This window comes from Tinamus guttatus, unplaced genomic scaffold (genome assembly GCF_059628265.1).
Source record: "Tinamus guttatus ecotype Peru unplaced genomic scaffold, ASM5962826v1 Tinamus_guttatus_pri_ptg000198l, whole genome shotgun sequence".
Classification (NCBI taxonomy): Eukaryota; Metazoa; Chordata; class Aves; order Tinamiformes; family Tinamidae; genus Tinamus; species Tinamus guttatus.
Window position 1 is genome coordinate 4,299,332 of NW_028288732.1, and position 25,876 is coordinate 4,325,207.

At 47.6% G+C, this 25,876-nt stretch overlaps 1 protein-coding gene across 5 annotated transcripts in view; it reads left to right on the forward strand.

Annotated features, from left to right (window-relative positions):
- Window positions 1-25,876, forward strand: part of TNIK (TRAF2 and NCK interacting kinase) — a 145,495-nt gene that overhangs the window by 108,105 nt on the left and 11,514 nt on the right. Inside the window, exons 13-24 of one of the 5 annotated variants that reach the window (XM_088523924.1) lie at window positions 1,054-1,164; window positions 1,664-1,750; window positions 2,813-3,013; window positions 6,015-6,179; window positions 7,888-8,127; window positions 10,267-10,373; window positions 13,200-13,363; window positions 13,952-14,049; window positions 15,359-15,382; window positions 20,299-20,483; window positions 20,849-20,975; window positions 23,109-23,273. In XM_088523924.1, the coding sequence (XP_088380050.1) occupies window positions 1,054-1,164; window positions 1,664-1,750; window positions 2,813-3,013; window positions 6,015-6,179; window positions 7,888-8,127; window positions 10,267-10,373; window positions 13,200-13,363; window positions 13,952-14,049; window positions 15,359-15,382; window positions 20,299-20,483; window positions 20,849-20,975; window positions 23,109-23,273 (1,674 nt within the window). The remainder of the gene's footprint in view (window positions 1-1,053; window positions 1,165-1,663; window positions 1,751-2,812; window positions 3,014-6,014; window positions 6,180-7,887; window positions 8,128-10,266; window positions 10,374-13,199; window positions 13,364-13,951; window positions 14,050-15,358; window positions 15,383-20,298; window positions 20,484-20,848; window positions 20,976-23,108; window positions 23,274-25,876) is intronic. The other 4 variants (XM_088523925.1, XM_088523928.1, XM_088523926.1 and 1 more) reach the window with 4 other exon arrangements.

Below are 25,876 nucleotides of genomic sequence, written 5' to 3' on the forward strand. Positions count from 1 at the left end.
CGAGTGCCCTCTGCTGATGGGCCGGCTGCGTGCCCAGCTTGCCTGGCAGGTTATCCTGGAGGTCTCCGGCTTTCCGGGACACCTTCGTCCCCCGCAGCCCGTCCTAGAGCCAGGGCTGCACTGTGTTTCCTTAGCTTGATGCTGCTCTGGTGCCGGGGAGCCTGCTGCCCAGCTTGGTGTCACAGCCAGGATGATGCCAGCAGCTTGGGCACAGCAGGGCAGTCGTGGCGGTTTGAGGAGTTTCACTGGTTAAAACCAGGGCGAGAGTCAGGCCTGCTGGAGAAGTCTGTTTGCAGCAGATTTTTTTCCCCTGTTATGGGGAAAAAAAAATAAGAGTAGATCCTTTGGTAACTGTACAAAGAAAGAAAGGAAGTAGCACCTTCCTTGGGCAAGTCCCAGGTCACCCCAGAGCAGGTCGCAGATGGACTTCACCCCGAAATACCGTGGTGTCACCAGTGGCAAGGACACTGTAGAGCTAAGGAAGCTGTGGCACAAACCAGGGAGCTGGGGCGGTCCTGAGAGCGGCCCGGAGGACATGAAGCCACCCAACTCATACTGTAGTTTAAGGCAGTTGAAGCAATTCAACATCATGCTAGCTAATTATTTTTATGCCTTCGGTTTCTGTCTTGGAGCCCACAGGGCACATTATAAGCATGTTTTCCCCCTTTGCTGTGCTCAGCCTTGCACGTAGGACCTCCGAGTGGCGTGTAATTACGAAGCAGTATTGATTTCTGGAGAAGAGGCTGTAAATGTACAAGTCCTTCTCATAAAAAGTAGTTTGATCCTGAAATGGCTTGGCAAAGAACCTTATTTTCTTTAGTAAATAACATGACTGGTAAGAATTGAAAAAAAAAATAAAAAAAAACAGTAGTAACTGGCTGCTGGGTCCTCTGTATTGGCTTTTGGTCTCACAATTGCAGCAGGGATGTTCCCTGTGTGGTGGGCAAGATGCTTCCAAAAAGCCTTGAGAAGGGCGGCTCTGAGCACCCCAGAAGTGTTTTACTTGTGTCTGCCACCATCTCCGTGTCTCACCCGTGTCTTTTGCCCCTGCAGCAACAGAGGCGGGAGAAGGAGCTGCGGAAGCAGCAGGAGCGGGAGCAGCGGCGGCACTACGAGGAGCAGATGCGCCGGGAGGAGGAGCGGAGACGGGCCGAGCACGAGCAGGTACCCCGGGGCCGCCGGCCCGTCGGGTCCTCACGGCCCGGCTGCCTTCGGGATGGTTGCCCTCCGCGTGAATCCCTCCTAATTTAATAAGCTGAAAGGCAGATCTCCTCATAACGCTCACACTTTTTTGCCACTTCCACCACTTGAACATAAATTGCTTCGTTGTTGACGCCGCCTGTGTCGCTTTCCACTGCCGTAATTTACTTCTGTGGGGATCCACTTGTTTGCCCGCAGATGTGGAGACACTTGAGGTGGAGCTTTCCCACCCTGCTGCTCCCAGCACAGGGCTTGGTGCCCTCCGTACCCTGTGCACGTAGCTCTTCCTTCCCAGAGGCCCCTGTCCCAGGCGAAGGGCCTGAGAACATCCGGGCCCTCAAGCGGGTGGATATCCGTGCTCCAAGTCCTCCTCGTGCTCCTCACCAGCAATTCCTCTTGGAAATCACCGGCTTTTTCACCTTCTCTCTCTCTCTCCTTTGCTCCTTGCTGCCCGTGCCTCCAGGAGTACATCAGGCGACAGTTAGAGGAGGAGCAGAGACAGTTAGAGATCCTGCAGCAGCAGTTGTTGCAGGAGCAAGCGCTACTTCTGGTAATGGGGCGGCCGCGGGGCCGCCGTCGCTCCGCGTCGCGCCCGCATGCGTGTGCCCATGTGCTCTGCAGACACCCCGGCCGGCTGCCACCTCCCTCGTGCTCGTGCCGGGCTCGGGGCCTCGCGCTGCTCCCCTCGCATCTCCTCCCGGGCACCCTTGCGCCTCCGCTCGAGGGGCGAACGGCTCAGCCCCGCGCTGGGCCGGGCACCGGCTCCGTTTGGGGCTGTTTGCAGCATGCTGGCACAGCGGAGCCGTGAGGTGGCTTCACCCCGCACGGCCGCTCTGCGATGCACGCTTTGTGTTTTGGCCGTGTGCTTTTGTTTAGCTCCTTCGCAGGAATATTGTGTATCCCCTCTTGTGCTGTTTGTGTTCTAGACTTTTTTTAAAAAAATTGTCCTCTTTTGATGCTCGTAGCTGTTGCTCTCACTGTGTTTTATTTTAATCCACAGGGATTATTATTTGTCTCTCTTCCCATTAGCTTTATTTAGGGAAAAGGAAAAAACGCCTCACACAAGTCCTTCACTTTTAGAAAGGCACTTTCTAAAAGAAAAGCATTAATGATTTAGTAATTAAACCTAGTAAAGCCCCAGGGATTGGGAAGGATCACACAGTTGCCTCTGCTGTGCAGCTGTTGCCACAAACAATAAATCAGTCCTACAAAGTGCTACATGGCCTCAGCTTCGGTTGGATTTCTATGAACCGATGCTGTTTGGTACCTTACTGGCTTGGTCCTTTCTTCTTCCCATCTGGAAGAATCTGAGCAAAATCAATGATGACTTATAAGCCCTATGAGAATGTTATACAATGTGGTCATATCTGTTTGGGTCTGCCCAAGCGATTCAGATCCAGACCTCCTGTTTTGTATGTGGATTTAAAGCCTCTATCAGTGAGATGACAGCTACCTGATGCTAAAATGCCTTCTTAGACCAGATCTGTGGCGTCGGAAGGTGCAACACACTTGTACTTGCAGCCTCTGGGTGCCAAGGTCATGCGTTTACGTGCCGGCCAGGCCCGTGCCGGTGTCACCGTGCAGCCACGTTGCTCTCTTGTCACCCGCGCAGGAGTACAAGCGCAAGCAGCTGGAGGAGCAGCGGCAGGCGGAGCGGCTGCAGCGGCAGCTCCAGCAGGAGCGCGACTACCTGGTCTCCCTGCAGCAGCAGCAGCAGCAGCAGCGGCAGGAGCAGCGGCCAGCGGAGAAGAAGCCTCTCTACCATTACAAGGAGGGCATAAATGCCAGTGAGAAGCCAGCGTGGGCCAAGGAGGTAGGAGAGAGGGAGCAGTGTAAGTACAAGAGACTCCTCCCAAAAAGAGGAAATTCTTATAACTGAGGTCTTGGCTAGTAATCACATTCTCAGGTCAGATGTGGGCTTCAAAAATTGTGAAAAATGTGTGTGCTCCAGATGAAAAGTGAGAACTTGAGGTTAGGCCTGTTTCCTTTCCTGAAATATCACAAGAATTAAGAGTTTGCTAATAGCAAGTGCTTTGCAGAAGCTTCAGGACTGTTACCAACCCTTCCCGTAGCTCTGTGGATAGGTGTTCCCGTTTAAGACTGATGTGCCAAACAACACAGCTCTGAGCTGTTCTCCTACCTCTGCTAGGAGAAGCTTCCACCTAGGTGGTGCCTCCATGGCCTTCTGCAAAACTGGGTCTCTACTGTACACCTGCAGTGATGCTAACAGTAAGGAGCAAACCAGGAAATGGGAGTAAATTCTCTTTCTATTACCTAGCTTTATATAAATCCTCTAGAACATTGCTAAAGTATCTCTGGCACTGTCTCCAAAGCTATCTATAACAAAGATTTATAAAAAGGGATCTTTACCTAGAACAAAAATGGATTAAAGAACTGGATTTGACCTTCATTTGCAGATATAAAATTACATTACAGTAAGGGACTTTAAATGGGAATAAGAGCAGCAGCATACTTACAATGAAATGCTCAAAGGGGCAGATTTACCTTTTTTATGCTCCTGGGAGCAGTGGTTTGATGAACTGCCCCAACACAGCACTTGGGAGGTTCCTGTAACTACCTCCCTCACCTCCATGCTCTGTTTTAGCTACTTCACGCAGTCCCATTTTTAGCAAAGTTCGGCTACTTTGCTGCATATACTGAAGTCCCATTCTTACAGCCAAACTTATACTATCAGCACACCACAGTTGTTGTCATAGTTTGGCAATTCCAGTACTCAGTTCAAACACATTCAGTTTTTTAGTGAAAAAGTACTTGCAGCCTAGTCAGCTAAAGGACAGGTTGGGAAAGAGTTTCATATATGTCCTTACATAAAGGAGCAGCAAGGGAATTGTTCACCTGGGCATCTTCAAAGGGGCCTGGGTGCCCTGGGCATGGTCTCACGGTGCTTCTTCCCAGCACTTGGTGCCTCTGTGGTGCTCACAGCTCAGTTGTGTCACCAGCAGCACAGTTCTCTGCAGCAGCCAGCTCGCTTTTCATCGTCCCCTCCAGTCCCCTTGGCTTTTGTCATCCGTCTTTGGCTTTGAAATAATTCATGGCAGCATTAGCTGCTTTCCACTGGGACCTCCGCAGAAGCTGCTCAGGATGTTCCCCATTTGACGTGAATCTTGAATTATAAAAGAGGCTCCTGGCAAACGGGAGCGATGACGAATTCCTGCGGAGTTTGGCACTGCAGAGGGCCGCCTTTTCCCCCTCCCTGTGCAATGCTGGAGTCAATAAGATGCCATGGGGTAGGGCTGGAGAGCCCCGAGCGTGGAGTGCTTGTGAAACGAAGCACTTGGTGAGGTGCCAATGGTGGCTGGAAAACCAAGCGTCTTCCTCCTTGCTGGTTCACAAAGCTCCCCAAAATAGCCAGTGGGATCAGCAGCGTTGCCTTTGGTGGCCACGGTGAGCGCCAAGGCTCGGAAAGGGAGCGGACACACTGGAGCTGCTCTAGGACAGCCTGTCCCAGCACTCGTGCCCTGTTCATTTTTTATTAATATAAATGTCTCCTGTATGTCTTTCATGAGTGTATGTTTACTTAAAGAATAGCTGTAGTTCTTTGCAGGCAAACCTATTTAATGGTTTACTTCTCGACATGACATGGAAGAATTAAGACATGCCCATGGTATCTAACACGTTAATGACTCCTGAGTGAAAATATGCATCAGCTGCAGTATCAAAATTATGCTCAGCATATGTTGCATGCGTATCAGCTCATGTAGTCTCATCTCAGTAGCACACAGACTGCACATATGTCTGGGTTAGCTGAAACCATTGTTTTTCCACAAAGATTACCTGAAAACAATGGACTTTTTTTATGTCTGTATCAGTAATAGGATTTTTTTTTTCTTCCATGCATGACAAGGTGCCAGACTTGCTAAATCTAGATCAAAGCCAGATGTTTTCAGGCTGCCATGTTTATTCCTGGATTCAAATCTAACAAAAGCACTCCCTGCAGTGTTTCCAGTAAAGGATCCCCTTGCTTCAAGATAGAGTTACAAAAAGGCAAGAGCTGCTTCTCTGAAGACATCTGCAAAAAACACCTTCTTGAGGCATGCTGCCTTTTCTTGAGGCTTTATTTTTCCATTTCAGATTCACAAGGATGAGTTATGCACATGAGATATAAATATTCCTTTGGGGAACTCTTTAAAATGCATCGTTTGCACAATCTGCTGGGTGACTTGAATTCGAGAGTCATAAAATAGCATGATGTATCTAAAGAGAAAGAAGCTTCCTATATGTGCCTTGGCTTTTAACTATAAATGGCTTTTTCATGGGGCTTTCTTACCTCTTAGAAGCTAGAGGTGCCATTTAGGTTTCCTAATGATCTCTCTTGAGGGTCTCAGGCTTCACAAGGAGAGCAGTGTGGTGAATCCTGCTGCTCTGTGTGCAGCACATTGCAGCGTGGCCGTCCCTTGGAGCAACCCTACACTGAGCTGCACTGAAGAACGTCTGAGCAAGCAGCGTTATTTTAGGCTCTTGATGGGGGACAGGGAAGGGAGGAGGAAGAAAACTGATAAGAGGCAAAAATGTGATGGAGGAGATAAACCTGGGGCAAGTTAATGGGTTGAAGAAGAGGGGAGATGAAGTAAGGTAAAGCTGATACAGGTTGCTTGAGAACCTGAGCTTGGCCGAGATCCAGGCTTGAGCATTTACCCCATGGGAAATGCTTAAAGCCCTCAAAGATTTGGTGCATAGAGCAGCCCTGTCCCTTGGAAAATAACAGGAAATAGGATCATCTCGTGGAAAGCAGAATGGCTGCGGGTCCGCGGGAGGTGCCGCGTGTTGATGGGCTCTGCCGCGGTGTCGCGCAGGTGGAGGAGCGCTCCCGGCTCAACCGTCAGAGCTCGCCGGCCATGCCGCACAAGGTGGCCAACAGGATCTCCGACCCCAACCTGCCTCCTCGCTCCGAGTCCTTCAGCATCAGCGGGGTGCAGCCCGCCCGGACCCCTCCCCTGCTCAGACCCGTGGACCCGCAGGTAATGGTGCTTCTGCCTGCAGACACCAGGATGCTCGCGGTGCTGGTAAGGTCACGAGAAGGATGGTGGAGTGAAGGACACAGTGTCTCTCTCCATGGTTTCTCAATCCGAGGTGTGTTTGTGAGTGAGGGCAGCATCTACATTCATGAGTGGATTCTTCTTTTCACCTCCATGTGTTAGAAACATCATGCTGGGTTATACCTTCCTTTGAAGCATCAGGTACTGGTTCCTACTAGAAACAAGCTGAGGACCTAGAGGAACCGCTGGTCTGCCCCAGTTAAGGCAGTTGCTCTGGTCCTCTTGGGTGTGTTTTATTTAAAGCACTAAAACTCAAAGCCTGATATGAAAGACCCAGGTTGTTTGATGCTGAGGATCATCAGAAGGAGATTTTGCTTTCTTTGTTGCTTTACTTCCAAGTTTTGTTTTGGTTTTCCATCGAGTCAACATCTGTCACAAATACATCCGGAAAGGGCAGTAGGTCACAATGAGAAGGGGAATCAGTATTTTAAAAGCCAATCCAAGTAACACGGTCCATAAGTAGCCCACCACAGAAAGCTGGGAGAGCATCAGGGCTGGACCCGGTTCAGCATCTGCAAATCCTACTGCCTGCAGCGTGGATTTCAGAGGGGAGGAACCAGCGTTTTGGTCCAGATTCACATGGGCTTTCTGTGGGAAAATACACTGATAAGTGTCACCAGCTTGTGCTGTGGGCATCTGCAGGTCAGCAGGACAATGCCAACTTTAAATAAAACACTTGCCGGGAAGCCCTTATACAGCTGTTTTTTCCCAAATATATAATCCACATATAATCCAATATAATCCAAATTTAAGCCACAAAGCCACATTTCATAGCAGTGTCTCTGATTGACCAAGCGCAATCTGGTTTTTCCTGAATCCTTTGAAAAAAAACCACACTCTTTCTGGTGACATATGTTGTCACCACCTGCAAGGTGTTTTTTGACTAAGATACTAATAAAAAAATCACCTGAAATCTGGGCAGCAGTGCATGTATGTGTGCACATATATGCATAAATGTCATGCTTACACTGAAATAAATGTTACAGCTCTGTGCTGCGTCAAAGGGGCCATTGCAGTCATTATGTGGCCCTGGGAAAGAACCAGTCTCAGTTTTCCCACCCAGGTGACAATCTTCCTGTCACTTACAAGCCTTAGATCTACAAGTTTCATCCATAGCATAGGGTGCTACCTATACCTATAGCAACTCATTTCTCCAGGTGTTTTTTTAAGCCATCTGTGCCTCAGAATTCCTAAATATTTTAAAATTATTATTTATTATTGTTTCCTTTATTTTTAACACCCAGATTCCATGCCAGACATCATTAGCACAATGTTAGAGACGCGGGCTTGATAGCTGGAGGTTCAGCAGGCACCGGGCCCGGCCGTGCGTCCGCGTGCCTACGGCCCCGCAGCATAGGCAGAAATGGGCAGAACTCAAATGCACTTTGGGGCATCTCCTGGCTTTAAAACGCTCAGCTGTGCAACCATGATTTTTTAAGAGTTTTTGCATTCATTTGGTGTAAGTCAGAAGTTCCTGAAACCGAGGCGGTGCTGGTCTCAACCTGAGGGGGCTTTTTAGTGCATCTGAACTGCTAATCAAATTTTTTTTTTTTCTAAATCAAATTTTTAATCTTTTCTAATTTATTTTTTCCGCCTTGTACTGATAGTTCTGTTTTGACTTGGTGCTTAGATTCCACATCTGGTCACTGTGAAATCCCAAGGAAGCTCCTTGTCTGGCTCTCAGTCCCTGCATGAACAGCCTGCCAAGGGGATGGCTGGGTTTCAGGAGGCTCTGACGGTGGCCTCTCACCGCCCCGAGATGCCAAGGCAGAACTCGGACCCCACCTCAGAAAACCCTCCTCTGCCCCCTCGCATTGAAAAGTTTGACCGAAGTTCTTGGTTACGGCAGGAGGAAGACATCCCGCCAAAGGTAACAGCATTCCCGCTCCTCCCTCGCCGCACGGGAAGGGGGCAGTGCCGCCGCTGCTCCGTAGCTCGGCCCGCTGGCGCAGAACGAGCTCGAGACGCAGCGAGTCCCCAGCAAACCCGTTCCTCTTCCCCCCGAGGATAAGAAGTCGTCTGTTTAAATAGAATTGCAGGCACATAAAATTTGTCATATGCACTAAGACGAGTCCTTTTAGCCCCGTGCCATGCCTCCAGTCGTAATCAATATTTGATGGAAGACTTGTAAGGGCTCCAGCAGTTTTATACCTCCAATGACGTGATGGCAGCATCTGGCAGTACCTCTTTAATTAAGACTCTTCTGCTCTGGTATTTCGATTGCATTGTTTATACACCTTCATTTTGGATGAATTATAACTCAGCCATTAAAATTCCCCTTACAGCGAATCAGCCCTCAGCTTGGGTGGATTTTTACAGAGAAAAATCCTTCAAATCGATTAGCGGCAGCAGAGCGGGTAGTATTTGTCCATGATTGAGAGGCAGTTTTTCTTTGGATTAACAAGCGACTTGTGTTTTTAAGAGCTAATAGGCTGCATGGTGGTATGTCACAAGCGGTTTTCGTAATACTCTATTCCTGCTACCACCAAGTGATAAGATACATCAGTGCTTGCTTAGAGGAAAGGCAAGCCAACAGGTCTGAAGACCCCAGCCCCAAACCCACCACCTGCAGAGACAGCTGCTCCCCTGTGACACCTCTGCTCACAAGTGATGGTCCCACTCAGTCCCCACCTTGGATCTGGTGAGAGCCGAAGCAGCCCGTCCTCACAAACTGACCCTTGACGCGGATTTTGAAAATCCTTTGGGGTTTAATACTGGCTAGATTGAAAACAGCACTGTGTGGTGCTGCGTTTTGCTGGAGTCTTTTGAGAACAGCACCTGTTTTAATTGCAGCCATGCTCCATCATAGCACGGCTGCTGGTTCTTTTGGGCACTACGGAGTATGTGCCCCTACATTTGAAGAAACCCCAAGCTATGGAAAAGCTCCCCCTTCCAGACAGTGCTTCACATTTAAAGCTGTTGGATCTGCAGTAATAGACATAAAGTCTGACTTCACATTTTACTGAGAAAAATAAATAGGAACCAGGAACCAAAGGACTGTCCCAGGAGCCTGGGCTGGCTGTCTCTGGGTCCAGTGTCTTGTTTCTGCCAGTGTTCATGACTAGATGCTTCAGAGGAAGGTAATAGAAACTTCAAAAATCATGATTGCAGAGTAACCTGCCCGTAGGGGGAATTTCTTTTTAGTGAATGAATAAGTTATTGCTAGCTATGATGCAGAATATAAGGCTGTCTCTCGCTGAATCATTTTGGCTTGTCTAACGTAACTGTGTGTTTATTCTCCAAAAAAATTACCTGATCCTTTTTTTGCTAACCCTGCTGAGCTTTTGGCCTCTCTATTACGTGGTGCAAGGTATTCCACAGGTGAGTATTGCCGTACCTCCTTCTGGCAGGCACAAGTACGGTGTGTTTTCCCGCATGGCGCTGCTGTGTGTTGGTGCACAGCGATTTCAGAGCTAGGATGCGACGAGCGGGTGCCAGCCCGGGCGATGTGACCCGGCCTTTGCCTTGATTTGGCCAAGAGCACTGAGCAGTTCAGCCTGGATCTTCCCACTGTCAGCCCTCTTGATTAACCAGCAGTCAGCACGTTCCCTCTAATAGTATATGTGCTATACCCCATCTAGACACCCCTAAAAATCTCACAGTGGCTGGTGAAATGTACTGCATAGAGAATTTTATATTAAAAACTCCACACCGTGTTGGGTTTTTTTGTTAATTTAGGCTACTTATATGCGCATATATGTGTATACATTCAGCTTGTGAGAAAAGAAGTTCTTTGCCCGCCGGTAGCGCCGCTTTGCGTGGTGCTGCGGGCTCTTCTGCGCTGCACACCTCTGCAGCTCCCATCCATCTCCTGCTCAGACGGTTCCTTGTAAAAGCCAAGAGCTTTATGTTTTATAATTGCTATAAATATTGCATCTCTCTCAGTGGGAAATCAATTATATATTGAATCTTAAGGAAATGCTGAAACCCGATCTCTCAGAAGTGTGAGCAGCAGCCTAATTTAGTTGGGCAAACTCAATGACTGTGACTTTCTTCGTTTCTTTTCCAGGTGCCTCAACGAACCACTTCCATATCCCCCGCTCTGGCAAGGAAGAACTCCCCGGGCAACGGCAGCGCACTGGGACCCCGACTGGGATCCCAGCCGATCCGTGCGAGGTAAGGGAGACCGAGCATGGTGAGCAGGAATAATCCCGCAGTGTTAATAACCCATAGCTCATTCCAGATTTCCTCTTCACACACCAGCTCCCACATCCTTTGAGCAGACAGGGAGCCCTGGTATGTGAAAACAAGAGATTTGCAGTACTGCTATTGCAGCCCTAAGCTGGGATGCGCTAGGTTCACATTCCTTAGTGTTTCGTGTCACACTCGAGAGCTGGGAGTGTTTAGATTTCTATTGCTTTTGCTCCCTTCAGACTGGCCTAAGTCTGTTCTTGGATGAGGTTTCTAGCTGGATGCTGTGGAATTGAACAAGAATTTGGACAGTTTAGCAGGAATAGGTCCTGGTTCTCCCAACCTCACCTCTAGGTGTAGTGAGGAGCATTGTGCTGCACTAAGGCAGCAGGAAGATCTCAGTCCTGCTGGGACACAGATCAAGAAAGAAAGCAGTTTTGACCTCCTAGGACAAGGATCTTTTCCCAGCTAACCTGCCACTGACATTAAAATGTTCCTGGGGAAGACAGAGAAGACACTGTGGATGGGAAGGACTCTGGATAAACCTGTGATCCGTGTAGCGTGGTATGAAGGAGCTCTCTGATTTCCATTCCTTGCCTTGTCCTTTTAGGTCTAGGTCAAGTAGTGAACGCTGGCATATTCGTAGCCATATGCTGTGCTCTATAACCAGCTTTTCAGCATATGCCTTCTTCTTTCCAGCTGAGTGCCTGAACATGCATCAGCAACCTCGCGTACAGCGGGCAGCAGCTTAGGTGGCTGGCAGGAAGAGGAAGGCAAGAATCTTTTAAAATGAGAGAAAAAAGGCATTCATATCATGGATTTTTATTGCTTAGGACTGAGGCATTCTGAGTTCTTGAAAATGCTGCTCTTTTAGTTTAATTCTTAAATAGTAATTAAATTTTCAGACTATCACCTGAAATATGATATAAAATGCAGTAGGATGTTGGACAGTATAGCCCTAGTATGTGAAGGCGTCGAGTAAAAATGATAATGTGAGCCTGTAGGATTCCAGGTGAAGGTTACAGTGTTTCCCTCAGCCTCACGATCCCAGTTCTGACCTACGCAGGCACATATATAAGTTGCCAAAGTTTCCGATGCATTTCATGAATTAGTTTAGTCAGCCATACCATTTGAGCTGAAAGCCTTCAGTTTGATGAAAATTGGAAATGATTACAAAGCAAAAATGTCCATTAAACTAACTCATCGGTGAAATGATAACATTTATTTCTTTCACGATAATGCAGCATTTCTCACATTTTCCTTTTTTAACCACTTCTGCTCATGGTTCTTGATTCCTCCCATGCATAAATTAATATGGTAAAAATATGCTTTCTTTTATGTGTAACACCCCCATAATGACTGGCGAGATAGTTCCTTGCACAAAAAGCCACTATCTTGCTTTTATCATTTTAGTAAGTGCCTGTGTAAATGCAAGATAACACTAGGCAGCAATTCAGTGTAATATCCATGTTAAGGCCATGTCCAAGTGATTCTGCCAGTCACCCAGCTGTGACAACAGGGCTGTGCACAACCCAGCCAGTTTGTGCCACTCTGATAGTCTCTGAGCAGCTCTGAATGATGCACAGTGGCACAGCACACACCTTACATTAATGCTCAATGCCTTTGATTGCAGCTGCATTATGTAATGTGGCAGTATTCCAGCATAATTCTAATGTACACAAGGTCCTAATTGGACTCTGTGGAAAAAGCTTTCTATACATTTTTAACAGGACTTTGAATAATAAGATCACTTGACAGAAGTCTTGCATAAAAACAAATTGCATAACTCTGCATGAGCATGTCTTCTGGTGCCATTTCAGTGCCAATAAGAATTAATGCCCCAAAGGCATCTGATAACCTGAGAAATATTAGTCACTCTTTGTATATGAAGGAAGCTTTTATTCTAGATTTATGTATGTTCACAGGGGGTAAAGAAATCAAGGAAGAAAATGCCTGAAGTGGGTAACTTACGCAAATTTGAAGTGGCTGACATAGGAAACCATGAAAACTAGGAAGTGTGAATAAGCAGCAAAAGTAATCTGCAGCCTTGTTGCAAACCTGAGTTCTTTTTCTTCACTGAAACATTTGTTTCACAGCTTAACAGCAAGTTGCAAATTCCTAATTTTACAATGACTATTGGCTGATGCAGATAAATCCAACAGTGCATGTCTAGGGGTGAAATAGCATTCCAAGCAAGCAGTCTTCTAATTCTTGCTGCATCTGGCAAAACAAAATAGTATAAAATTGCTCTAATGATCTTTCTTTGTGGTTACAGTCCAGCTCCATAAAGAGGTTGTGTGGTCACCAAGCTTCCATGGGGTTTAGTGGGGTTTGCAGGATCAGTAGCTTGAGGAGGCCAGACTTCAGTCGTGTCATCTCCAACAGAAGAGGTGTCCTGTCACCTCACATTAGGCCTTGCATGAGACACATGGAGCACAGGCCATCGGAGAGAGGCAGATTGGACTTTCCCATGGCCCGTTAGCACTTGTGGCTTTGTGTGTGTGTGCGGGCAGTGTCAGCATATCCTTAGAAATGAAGATGCTCTACAGGCCTCGTCAATGTGCCTAGAGCCCAGCCCTCTGCATCAGTTAAGCATTTCTCAAGACACCATAAGATCCTGGGTGATTTTGGGGCTTGTGGAAGCCATTACCTACAGAGACGTCCTTGCAAAATGCCTCAGCACATACTGTGGGGTGGCTGTGACGGTGCTTTGCGCCGTGCTGTACGCGGCCGCGACACGGCCACCGTCTCAGTGAGGACAGAGCCGAGACGCACGTGGCCCCCGCTGACGCCGTGTCTGTGCTCCCGCAGCAACCCGGACCTGAGGCGCACGGAGCCCATCCTGGAGAGCCCGCTGCAGCGCACCAGCAGCGGCAGCTCCTCCAGCTCCAGCACTCCCAGCTCCCAGCCCAGCTCCCAGGGCGGCTCCCAGCCCGGCTCCCAGGCGGGCTCCAGCGAGCGCAACCGAGTCAGAGGTGAGCTGGCTTCTCCCTCCAGACGCTCCCGGCGACCCGTTTTCCGAGATAAAACCTGCCCCTCCGCAACCCTTTGCACCCGAAGCGTGAGATGGGAGCAGAGACAGGAATTGGCCACTAAGTAACTCTCTCCGAAATGCTTGCAGAAAGGGGCTTTGTGAACGGTGGGTCGATGTTCCTAGCGGAACCGCTCCCCAGCATCTTAAAGCCATTCTTAAAATTATCTCCTGTTCTGCTGTTTAATCTCACCAGGAGCTGCTCAGGCACATACAGGCAGTTTATCTGCATTTCTGTCACAGCCCTGGAATATAAATCCACTGAGCTGGAGCACATTAAAACAAACGCTGCCTGCATGCTTTGAATTTTTTATGACTTGGCTAGAAGATGACGTGTCTGTTTGTTGAAATAATCACACCTCTCTAGGTAGTCAATAAAAGTAACTTATTGCCAGTCGTCCTTCTGGGTTTGTTTTTGTTTTTACTAATGAGGGATGCTGAGACAGATAATCTCCTCTCAGAGTCAGATGCTGCAGAGCTGCTGATTCCCCCACCTCTGATTCCCCGCTGTCCCTGCCTTCCTTTTGCCCAGGAAATGTCAAGCCAGAGGGGTCACCCGTGCTCCCGCATGAGCCTGCGAAGATAAAACAGGAAGACAACCGAGACGTGACGCGACCAAGCCGACCTGCTGTGAGTCTTGAATTATTTCCTGCAGAAATGTTGCCAACCGGATTGGCCATGTTTCCGTTCGGTGCCATAGCACAACCTTGGGGACCCATAAAAAGAGGCTAGTGCCACTGCTCCTCCAGCCGAGAGACTCGAAAGCAACACTCTGGCAAGAGCCTGTGAGAGATCGCAGTGCTTAAGAGAGTGCATGATTTCGATCAGTGACCCAAGCCTAGGGGAAAGCACTTAAGGCCGCAGTGTAGCCTCCGGCAGAGGCTTAAGTGCTTCACTAGCTTGGGGCCGGCGTTGGCATTGGGCACAGTGTTGTGTTCCGGGCAGCACGGCGGCTCCCGCGCAGCCTCGCCGCAGGGACGCTCCTCGTGGCGCAGGCTCTGCACTGGCCTCCCCACGGGGACGCTCCTCACGGCGCAGGCTCCACTCCAGCCTCCCCGTGGGGACGCTCCTCGTGGCACAGGCTCCACTCCAGCCTCCCCGTGGGGACGCTCCTTGTGGCGCAGGCTCCACTCCAGCCTCCCCGTGGGGACGCTCCTCGTGGCGCAGGCTCCACTCCAGCCTCCCCAAGGGGATGGGACGCTCCTTGTGGTGCAGGCTGCACTCCAGCCTCCTCACGGGGACGCTCCTCGTGGTGCAGGCTCCACTCCAGCCTCCCCAAGGGGATGGGACGCTCCTTGTGGCGCAGGCTCCACTCCAGCCTCCTCACGGGGACGCTCCTCGTGGTGCAGGCTCCACTCCAGCCTCCCCAAGGGGATGGGACGCTCCTTGTGGCGCAGGCTCCACTCCAGCCTCCTCACGGGGACGCTCCTCGTGGCGCAGGCTCCACTCCAGCCTCCCTGCGGGGACGCTCCTCGTGGCGCAGGCTCCACTCCAGCCTCCCCGTGGGGACGCTCCTTGTGGCGCAGGCTCCACTCCAGCCTCCCTGCGGGGACGCTCCTCGCGACGCAGGTTCCACGCAGTCTCGCCGAGGCCTCGCGGTCGGCAGGCAGACCTGGCGGGACCTCCTCTGCGCGCTCGCCTTGCGGCTCCGCTGGCAAAGGCCCACCAAAGCCTCGCCCAGAGTGTTCCTCTCCGGTTTAATGTTGGTGACGTTTGTACTTTAAAACTGCACAGTTGGCCTAATAACCTAAATGAATTTCCACTGCTTTCTCTTTTCTGAATGTGTATTAATGTTTTGTTGATGTTGTTTTTTTCTTTACACTCCACAGCGTTGAGCTAACAATTCTAATTTTATTTCTAACCTGCTTGCCCTTCCTCTGGCTTTTTCCTGTCCCGAATCTGTTTCCTCTGATGCTGATTAATCTTCCCTTACTCACAGAGCTATAAGAAAGCTATAGATGAGGTTAGTGATATCTTTTCTCAGTGGGTCATGCCTATGCAAGGTCGCCTAGTTAGCGCTTAATATCAAACTGGGTTTTCTCGGTGCTGACATTCATAAAGGTGGCAATGCAATCTTTTCAGACCAAAAGATTGTGTTTTTCGGCGTAGTGGGCCAGCAGAGGGGAGGGAGATGGACCGGTCGGTTTGTTCTGCTCATACATGGGCTGTGTGAAACCCTCTTGCATGGAGGCCGTGGTGAGAAGCACGTGAGCGCTTCACGTGCCGGGCGACGCGCGTTGCTGCCCTTGTGCATATTTGAAAGCGAAAGAGCAAGACCAGAATTTCCTTGCGCTAACGGAGGGGGTGCGGACGGCGAGCGCGGCACATCTCATTCTGCTCTCAGCTGCAGCCCACGCCAGCCCATTGATTTCAGTGGGAAGACTGAACGATACTGAAACCTGATTGAAACGAAGGCACTTGGCAAGTAGAAGAAAACAGAGTAGTGGAGTACAGTGATTATTCATTGCTATGAACCAGATGGTCAGTGCGAAGGGAGGGTCCCTGGAGCTGTCTTGGTTTACACCAGCTGAGAGTCTCACTCTCGTGGGCAGATGCTCTTCACCCGCTGGTAGGTGAACTCGGAAATCTGTGCTTACCCCGGTGGCAACACTGCACATGGGGCCAATCTTAGCTCTCCCAGTTGCCTTTCTTGCCAGCGCTGGGTTTTTCCAGTGATGGCTGCTCCTGGCTGCTGTCAGACCCAAAGTCCAGGTGAGTCCTTGCTGGAAGCAGCAGGGCCAGGTTTGGCAGGACTTGCTCAACCACTGCTTCTGCTGAGCTCAAAGAGAGAGGAGGTTGGTGCTGTCCATGCACAGTGCACTCCAGATCCTGAGAAGTGTCTCAGACATTTCCATTTTTCCCATGTCAAGCTTTTACTTTAAAAATTACAACCTAATAGAAAACAGAGGGAGATGGACAGAGATGGGCAATAACCATGTTGGGAGTAGGAGATCAGTTATACCCTGTTAAGATTTGCTACTGCATAGAAAACAGTATGAACTTGCCATGAACAGAGTAAGTTTGTTGAGCTCATTCTAACATGTAAAAAAATGTTTTTCCTAGGTTCATAGGTGTGAGGGCAGAAACCTCAGGACATGGGACCTCTCGTTCCCAGACACCAGCTAAGTTTGCTTGTCTAATTCCGAATGGAAAAGAGTTTGCAGAGACGTAGTTGGGGACCTGAGGACAGAGTCCAAGCCGGCACGGACTGTCTGGATCTTGCTAGAAAACCTCTATGAAGAGCAGCGTTTGAGGCAGCATCAGTTAAAAATTGCATCACCAGACGCCATGCATGGACTTCGTTAGTCAGTTTGACTGGGTCTTACATGTCTTTGCTTCTAAATTTGCCCATGATCACCCTGATAACCACAGTGCAATGGCTGTCACATAATTGGGTTAAATGAAAATGTTTCAAAGCTAGTGTTAATGTGCAGTACATTGATTGGCAGTGCTAGTCTCAGTCTATCCCATTAAAACAGTGTAGTCCTGAGTTGCTGTTTTTATCATACAATTATATTTTGTATGCACATCTGATGATGGCGAGTTTTTAAATGTTCATGGGAAAAGGCTAAACCTTCTTGATCTCTTATTTAACTTGTCTCCTGTGTGCTTTAACTGTGCAGTGGTCACTGAAAGCACTGGTATCAGCAGCCTTTCCTGCAAGCTGTTCCTGTAAGGAGTAAAATATATGGAAGAAGGAAAACGATGTGCTGGTTAGCTAATGTGTTCTCTTGGATAAACCATTAGCAGTAGAGTTTGTTTAATGAGGAGGCTTATTAAGGAAAAAGCACATAAATCAGTATCTAAATAGAGGCAGCCTGTATTCTAAATTCCAGTTAAATGAGCTATATGATTTTGGAAGCTAAACTGACTTGATTCCAGCAAATCTAAAGAAGTCTTTGTAATTAGAAGTAATTAAAGAGCATGCATACTGCTAACTTATATATTATGTCACCTTCAGTAATAACATTTCAAACACATTCGGAGCTAGAGCGCCCGCTCTCTAGTTGTTGGATTGTTTTTGGTCCAAGAGCAAGTCAGTGAAGCCGTTTAATCCTACAAAGTGCTCATTATCTAGCGAAAATGATAGCATCAAAGAATTAACCATCCCGAGGCAAAGCTTTAAGTAGAAAATATGAGTTATCTGATGATATTGTCTGGGACTATTATTGCCATTATAACTTCCAAATTAGTTATTAAAAACTAATTAAGCGGATTTTTAAAACATTTGGCTAACTACCATGCAGTGATGGCCACGGAAGGCTGAGGCATACGTGCACTGATGAGCTGGGATGGCTGGGAGGGATGAGGGGAGCGTCAGGATGGGATGGCACCGCTGCCCTCGCTGAAGTCCCAGCCAGCCGTGCTGGGTGCCAGGCAGGGCTGCACTGCGGTAGCCCCGTGAGTTTTGTTTGGATCTGGAAGGTGCAAGAAAGAAGAGGCATTTTCCATAGGGAGTGCAGGAAGCTCAGCTCCGATTTTAAGAGGCTGGGTAAGAGCCTTCTCCTGAAGCCCTTCATAACGTTGAGGAAGCTCCGAGCCAAATCGAAGGAGGCGTTTGGCAAAGAGCATGTTACTTGCTCTAAACTGGGCGCATCGTTAGGCCCTTCACATTTCTTTGACTTCTTTAGGAGCAGAAGCAAGAGCATGTCATAGGAGCTGCTGCAGCATTAATTAGAGGAATTAGTTGTCATGACTCCAAGTTTGACTGTGTTTCAATCCCAAACATGTTGGCATCAAAAATAACTCTTTAAATACCATGTTCTCTCCTTACTCATGATAAAGAGTCTTTCCTTAAAGTTGCAGAGAGCGTTTTGATTTGGAGAGAGATGCAGGATACCTGCCAGCTGGGTCTGCTGTGAAGCAGAGATCGATTTCTTGTCTTAAAATAGACTTTATTTTTTCCCCTGCGTGCTAATATTTATGGGTTTGATGAAAAGTCCTCTGATGTCCATGGGAGACTTCTTCAGGTCAGTGGACTTTGAGCCACATCTTCACGTCTAGTCACGCTCTTCAGCATGAACCAAATTTCTTAGCTGCTATTCAGAGCCTGGATAAAACTTTAAGATTTTTTAGAGGATTAAAATTGCTCCTCGTGTTTCTTCTCTTGCCATGTGGAAAATGATTAGCGTTGGTGAAGAGGAGGGGGAAAGACAGGATTTTCAAATGGCACAGCCAGCAAAACTGGAAGCATATTTGCCCAAACAGCCAAAACATGTGGGGTCACCTCGGTTGGGAGCCCAGCAGGGCTTTTCTGGGAGCAGAATGGGGTTGTCCATGTGCCACCCGCGAGCCACCAGCCCCACCGCGCTCCAGGGGCAATCACTTTCCTTTGAATTTCAATGATGGATGGTTCCTGAGAATTCCTCATTGCAGCAGCCACAAGGCGGTGTGACTTGAGGGCAAAATTTAAATGTCAATAAAGCGTTTGCGTTTGATTTGTGTAGAATTAGGGATAAATGATTGCTCCACTCGAAGCAACGAGTCCTTCATTTTAGGTTCTAATCCAAATGACACAACAGATATTATTATGTCCTTAAGAATAACCAATAACTGCAGTACAAATTGCTTGCAAAATATTACCGATTCCTGATTAAAAATACACTGGGTTTCCATCTCAGCAATAGAAGTTTTTTTCATCGCTTTCTTCCAATGTCGACGGGATAGATTTTAGAGCTCTCCCTTTGCAAATGTAATTAATATTGCTCTAGTCGCTCTGCTGGAACGGGAAACTGGAAATTTGTGGAATGCAGTAAAGAGAGAATATGGCCATAAGACAACTGTGGAATTTAGTATTTTTCAATGAGTTTCTTTCTCCCTAATCCTTTATCTCTGACCGAATGCACTGATGGCTACCTCGGTCACTAATATAGGGAGAAATGGTAAGACTGGCAATTGCGATGCTGTGTTCGTCATGTGCATGTGTTGTGCAACGGAGTACTCTAACCCATTCTAATTAGAGCTCTCATGCTTTTTTGCCCTACTGCTTCCCCCTGCATTGCTATAAAAGCATGTAAGATAACAAAAAGTCTATTTTCTACACGGTGCCTGCCATGTTCCTTGTTTTGAAATAACAGTGTCTATTTTATATGACTGTCGGGTCTCAGGCCTCATCAAAGTCATGGTAAACTGAAAACCGAAACTGAAAACTGGAAAATTTCTAATAGGGTTTGGGACTATTCCTATCCTTTTTTCTTGTTTCAAGTTTTTTTTTTTTCTCTCTCTCAGCTTGTAGGCTGCCGCATTTCACATAAAGCGCTTAATGGCTCCCACTGCAGGATTTTTTTTTAATGATTTGATTTGATTTGATTTTTAATCCCGTGGCTGGCTCAGAGCCCGGCACGGCCCCGCAGCCACAGCTCCCAGCTCGGGGGCTGCCCCCCTCCGGGGCAGACGCTCTCATTGCTTTCTTCCCAAACGCATTTATTACAGAATAAATACAATTTATGGGGTCTCTCTGAGAAGTCTGAAAGAGGAGACAAGCCTGCAGGAGAAATTCTCCAAGCCTGTCTTTGAAATTACACTGTTTTCCAGTTTACTATGATGGTGACTGAACTTCACCTTTTCCAATAAGTATACTTTTGTCGTGTATATACATATAAGTGTGTATATATATACACATACACGTTCCAAACAGAAAAAGAGCAGGTTGGCTATTGATTTTTCAGTGAGCATAAATCAGTTTTGTTTTGTTTAATAAATGCTACATGCTCCAAACATTGTCTTACGTTTGTCTCATGTTTGTAACGACTCCGTACAGCTATTTCTTGTTGCTCGTGCTGTTAGCATTGGCTTTTGAAGAACTGTGTGTTGACGTTTTCCTTTCTTTAAATATAATAGCTGCTGGTTCCTTGTTCTCTTGCCTCCCATCCCCTCTAGGATCTGACGGCCTTGGCCAAAGAGCTGAGGGAGCTGCGCATCGAGGAGACCAACCGCCCTCTGAAGAAGGTCACTGACTACTCCTCCTCCAGCGAGGAGTCCGAGAGCAGTGAGGAGGAAGAGGAGGATGGTGAGAACGAGGCGCAGGATGGCACCGTGCCGGTCAGCGACATTCCAAGGCTCATGTAAGAAGCTGTTTCTTCAAGGGACGCATGGTGAGGCTGCAGGGTGGTCATCATGGGGAGACGCGATAGCCACCGTGTGTTTGTCAAGGGTTGTTCTCTGATGTGTTGGATCCTCCGGTGCATGGCTCCCCTTTCAGGGGGCAAGGTGAGGAATAAGGATTGTGGATCTTTCTTTAGCTTTATTAAAAAAGAAAAAATGCCAGGTAGAGCAGAGTTACAAGGTCAGGCACATAGTAAAACTGCACCAAAACCTACTTCTCCACCACTCTTCCTATTACGCATGAAGACGCATCAACCTCACTTGAAATAATAATATTGCATTGGTAGATATCTCTGTCCCTAATGCCTTTCTTCTCTGTCCTCAGACCCACAGGAATTCCTGGAAGCAATGAGCCGTACAACCTGGGCATGGTGACGACCCACAATCTGGAGACATCCCATGCAGATACGTTTAGCAATATTTCAAGGGAAGGGACTTTAATGGTGAGGGAGGTAAGTTGTAAAACAAACTTTTCCATGGAGCATCTTCAGGAATTTTTATCCATGTAATCATTGGATAAAAAAATAACTGTGCTGGGTATCCGGAACACAAAATGACTGAGTAAATTGTGCTCGTTCATGGCCTCATGGGGCAATTTATACTCTGAGCAAATGTGACAAGCACAAATGTTTCTCAGAACTACAAACAGCAGTGAATAGTAATACCGTGGCACAATGGAGTGGATTCTGCTATAAATTACTCTGCTATAATCCCAAAATAGCTCTAGGCAACAGAACTTATCTTCTGCTTACAGCATTTATTTAGTACTCTTGGAATCTGGCCCAAAGTTTCTCTTCTTTTCAGCCTTTACTGCCACTCAGCTATCAGAGACGTCCAGCTGACGCGCGGCAGCCGCAGGCGTCTGCGTGAGCGCTGCTCCTGCTGCTCTAGTTCAGGGAGTCCGGTTGGAAAATCTTGGCCTGCTGCATTTGTCCAGTTCTCAGCAGTCGAATCTGCCCCTTGTCCCAGCCCGTCCAATTCTCAGGTGCTCAGATAGCAGAGACAAACGTGCAATACAGGAACAAAGCAACGTGGCTTTGCCATTGCTCAGGGTGTATGTTGAAGGAACAGGGCTGGGCAAGGCATGTCCAGCTGGCTATAGGACAGCTCAGATTTCCCCTGTCTCTCTTTGTGTTCTGCTGTTCCCTAACGTGCTGGTGATGCCATCAGAAATGTAGGCTAGTGGCGAGACTGCTGGACAAGAGGGATTGGGCTCTGCAAGTAAGAAAACCTGGGATGACATTCTCTTTTCTGACTATAAGGAAGAAATATGCGAAGGGATGAGGAGGGAGGGGAGTTTGGACCAAGGAATTGTAAAGGAGGCACCTTCAGAGTAGGTAGTAGCTGTGAAGTAGGCTTGAGTTTTTCTTGTTTCTTTATATAAAATATTCACATGAAGGAAAAATTGTCTTGTGCAATTTTAGAAGAAAGGAGCAAGCAAAAGCAGGCACATGATGTTTGCTGCCTCTCACCATGAATTTTGGCGTTGGGCAACCTGTAATGTAAATGCAAAACTGTAAATGCAGGCATCTCTGTTCAGAGCAGAGAGCCCAAAGGGCAGTCCTGTGCTGGATGCTACTCCTGTGCTCCCAATCTGCAATCGTAGCAGTCAGTGATGAGACTCTGCCCATGCCAGTGGCTGTGGATGAAGGGCTTTCGCGCCTTCCTCCACAAACAGGGCAGCAAGATGGTTTAAGGTGATGTTAATAAGTAAAAAAATTCTTCAGAAGTGGATCAGAAGCAATCAGAAGGTTGGTGAGCCTGTGCAAAGGGATTTTTTTTCGTTAATCGTGTAAATGGACAATTCTCTTAACAGTCTCACTGATGTGCTACGGGTATGTGGGACCAGTGGCGACATCCAAAGAGCAGATACCTCAGAGACGGAAAGGGAGGGGAGAAGATTCTGTCTTGGATTAAAGTATTTACCTAAAATGTCAGTGGGAGAATCTTTGCTCTGCAGAGACTTGTTGACCCTAAGGGGAGCTTTGCGCGCAGCGCACGACAGGAGTCGTTGCATGAACGTGCGCAGGGGAGGCGCCGATGCTGTTCACTGCTGTTTTGTGGTACAGAAACATGCCACGGGGGCTGTGTTAGCATTTGCGAATCCTGCAGTCGGGCTGCTTGCCGTGGTGGCTTTGGAAAGCCACTGACACTAATGCTGATCAAAGGGTAGATTCAAGGGTCAGCCATGACACTGGCAGGGCCACTGGTCTGGGAAGCAGAGCTGGCCATGGCGTGGCCATGGGTTTGGGCACCCATGGTGGTAAGACCAGAATCTGGCCTGAGGTGCCTCTTTCAAAACAATGGTAACGAGGCTTCTCCTCTTGCTGTAATGTGCCTCATGACTCTGGATTGACTTTGTGATTAATCCTCTCTTTATGTCTCCTGGGGGGTGGTTCGATCTGATCTGCTGCTTGCCAGATTGATTGCATGGGGACAGAGACAGCAGAGAGGGTCCTTGTGCTGTGCTTGCTTCGGGAACTGGGTGACTGCAGTGGACTTGGTTTGGGTTTGTTTTTTTTCTCCTCCTTTTCTCTTTTTTTTTTCCCCTTTCTCTTTCTTCTTCACACCTTGTGTCTCTGCAGACCTCTGGTGAAAAAAAGCGCTCAGGCCACGCGGCCAGCAATGGCTTTGCAGGCCACATCAATCTGCCTGACCTGGTGCAGCAGAGCCACTCGCCGGCGGGCACGCCGACCGAGGCGCTGGGCCGAGGCTCCACGCATGCGCAGGACATGGACTCGGTGCCTGAAGTAGGTGGTGGGGGCTCCTCCTGTTCCTCTGCATTGCTTCCCACGAGCATTAACACCTCTGCCTGACGAAGGGGCTTTCGCATGTTTTGGTTTTCCCCTGGCTTTCTTTGCTCTTCTCTCTGCCTCCAGTCTGTGTGGATGATTGTGAGTCTTGTGGGAATAAAAGGGAATACGCTGGATTATTCATACAGGAGTGTATGTTTGGTGCAAGCTTGTACCTGACTTAATCTCAAGCCATCACCTGTTTCTTTGGTAATGAAGGCTTGAGTGCTGCCAACATATGTGAAAATCCCCATTTTTTGCACTTGGAAATATGAGAAGAACATGACACCAAGTAATGCCATTTTTTTTCCTCTGGGCCAGGCTTCTATCTGTTGCCATCTCTGTTCTGATACTAAACAGAATCTGAAAGGTTAACAGAAATTACAAAGCCAGAAAAATACAGTTTAGTTCTTCAGGCTAAAAACATTTTGCACACCTTTAAACATGCGTGTTCCTAGTCACAGCAGAGGTGTTCTTCTTGGCAGCTGGTTTACAGGGATGTGTTTGAATGTAATCTTTGTACAGAACATAAACAAATCCTAACAAGCACAATATTTTATCCTTAAGACAAGTGAATTGGTGTGTCTTGCTTAGGATTCCACACTGGAGGGACCGTGAACATTTTCCTCTATTTTCCCATGAAAACTCAACACATTTTGTGTTAAATAAGCTTTTTTTTTTTTTTTTTTTTTTTTCTTGCTGGACACACATTAAGAGTTTTGCCATCTTGTTTTCTTTTATGGGTATGATGCACCCACTTTGTAGTTTACTATCAGTATAAAAATTGCTTGAAATTTTGCATTGATAAAATGTAAGAACAGATGGTGCATGACTTGACCTCAGGGTTTTCTCCGTTTCCTTTGAAAGCAACGATGAGACAGCTGGTCCTGAAAGCAGCACCTTTTAGAGTTATTCCAATACTGCTTAAACCTGGGCGGGCAAGCTACAAGGATTGGGTTGAAATATATTCATTTGTGGATTACCAATCAAGAAGATGTTTTCCGTTTCTGAAACTGCATTTTCAGGGCTGAGAAAACCAGGAGTGGGTGGAAGTGAAAAGTTACGGATTTAGTTCGGAGACTTCCAGTAGTGCAAGCAAAACTATCCGTGCCCGACCGGCACATAGACGTCTTGTTTGGAAGTTGGACCTGGTAGTTTGACCCATGCAGTGGAGCACACAGCTGGTTTCAGTGCATCAAAGGCCACATCTGCATCAGTGCTTGTTTTAACAGTGATACTTTATAAAATGACCGTTGGCAATTCAGGTTGTTTCGTTTATTTATTTGGTTTTAGCCACTGTCAGAATAGGAGATTGAAAGGGACCCCACAGTATTTCATCTGCAGCTTGATACTGACTCAAGCTGAGACAAGTGAAAAGAAGGTTGAACAGGACCTGAAGCAAGGTGAGGTCTTAATGTTTAAATAACAGATATGGAAATTACTAAAATGCCAGTTCTTAGGAGAAGAGCAACCAAATCTGAGCAAAGAAAAAAGATGCTGCGTGCATCCAAATGAAGGATTTGTACATCATAAGTCATTAATTTGAAAGCATCTGGATCAGAAAAGGATCTATGTAAATACTAGATTTTTCCTCCTTGAGCTGCTGGTCTTTATGGAAAAAGCAAACATGCTATGTAGGAAAAAAAAAAAACACGTTTATTGTGTATGAATGAAACAAGGCAGGGAGTGTATCTGATATGCACATGCAGACATTTTGGCCATAACATACACACAAATACACTATCTTTTCCTGCAGTATTCTCTGCCTCAGGCACTTAACTCTTTGCATGGCTCTTAGTTACCCTTTATTTTTGGGGAAATTCATCCAGTTTCTATGGAAACGGAAGCGCTGTGATGAAGCTGTTGGCATACAGATAGCGAGCAAAGCAAGCGGCGCAACGCGCCGACAGGCACGGGAGATGGATACAGACTCCTGGCAGAGCCTGGAGCCCTTCTCCTGCCCCACACACTCCAGCCGGGAAGCCTCTCCTGGTAGTTTCCACCCTCCGTCGTCTCCGGCCCATGGTCAAAGTTGAATTTCCGCAGTGAAACATTGGAAACGTGCAAAATGTGGGAGCGCTCTTTTCAACTCCATGTTCACTCTTCAACTCATTAGGGTTATTCTTTCAACCTGCACCACGAGAGCTGCAGTTACTCCATGCAGCTCAAGCGGCTTCTTTAGAGCAGGGCAGACCCATGAGGGACGTGGGGTCTCTCCCGTGGGTGCTTCTCTCCTGTCTCATCATTTTCCACCTTGCTCGCCAGCTCACCTTGCTCTCTGGTCTTTTTAATTGATCTTATCCATGCAGTTTGCCAGCATGGGGGCTGCCAGCTTTGGCCTTGGGCACGGACAGCAGGCTTAATGTTGTTGGCTTAGTGACTTAAAAGAAAGCTAAGGAAGATTTACTTTAGGGAAGGAAAATGTCCTGAGGAAGGAAAATGTGAACAGTTCTGCTGCTGCCGCTGCAAATTTGATTTTCACTGCTGTAACAGGTCTTAATATAGGTCATAAATAAAGAATATCCTAGATAAACAGTGTAATAGGAAAAATAAGCTGCTCA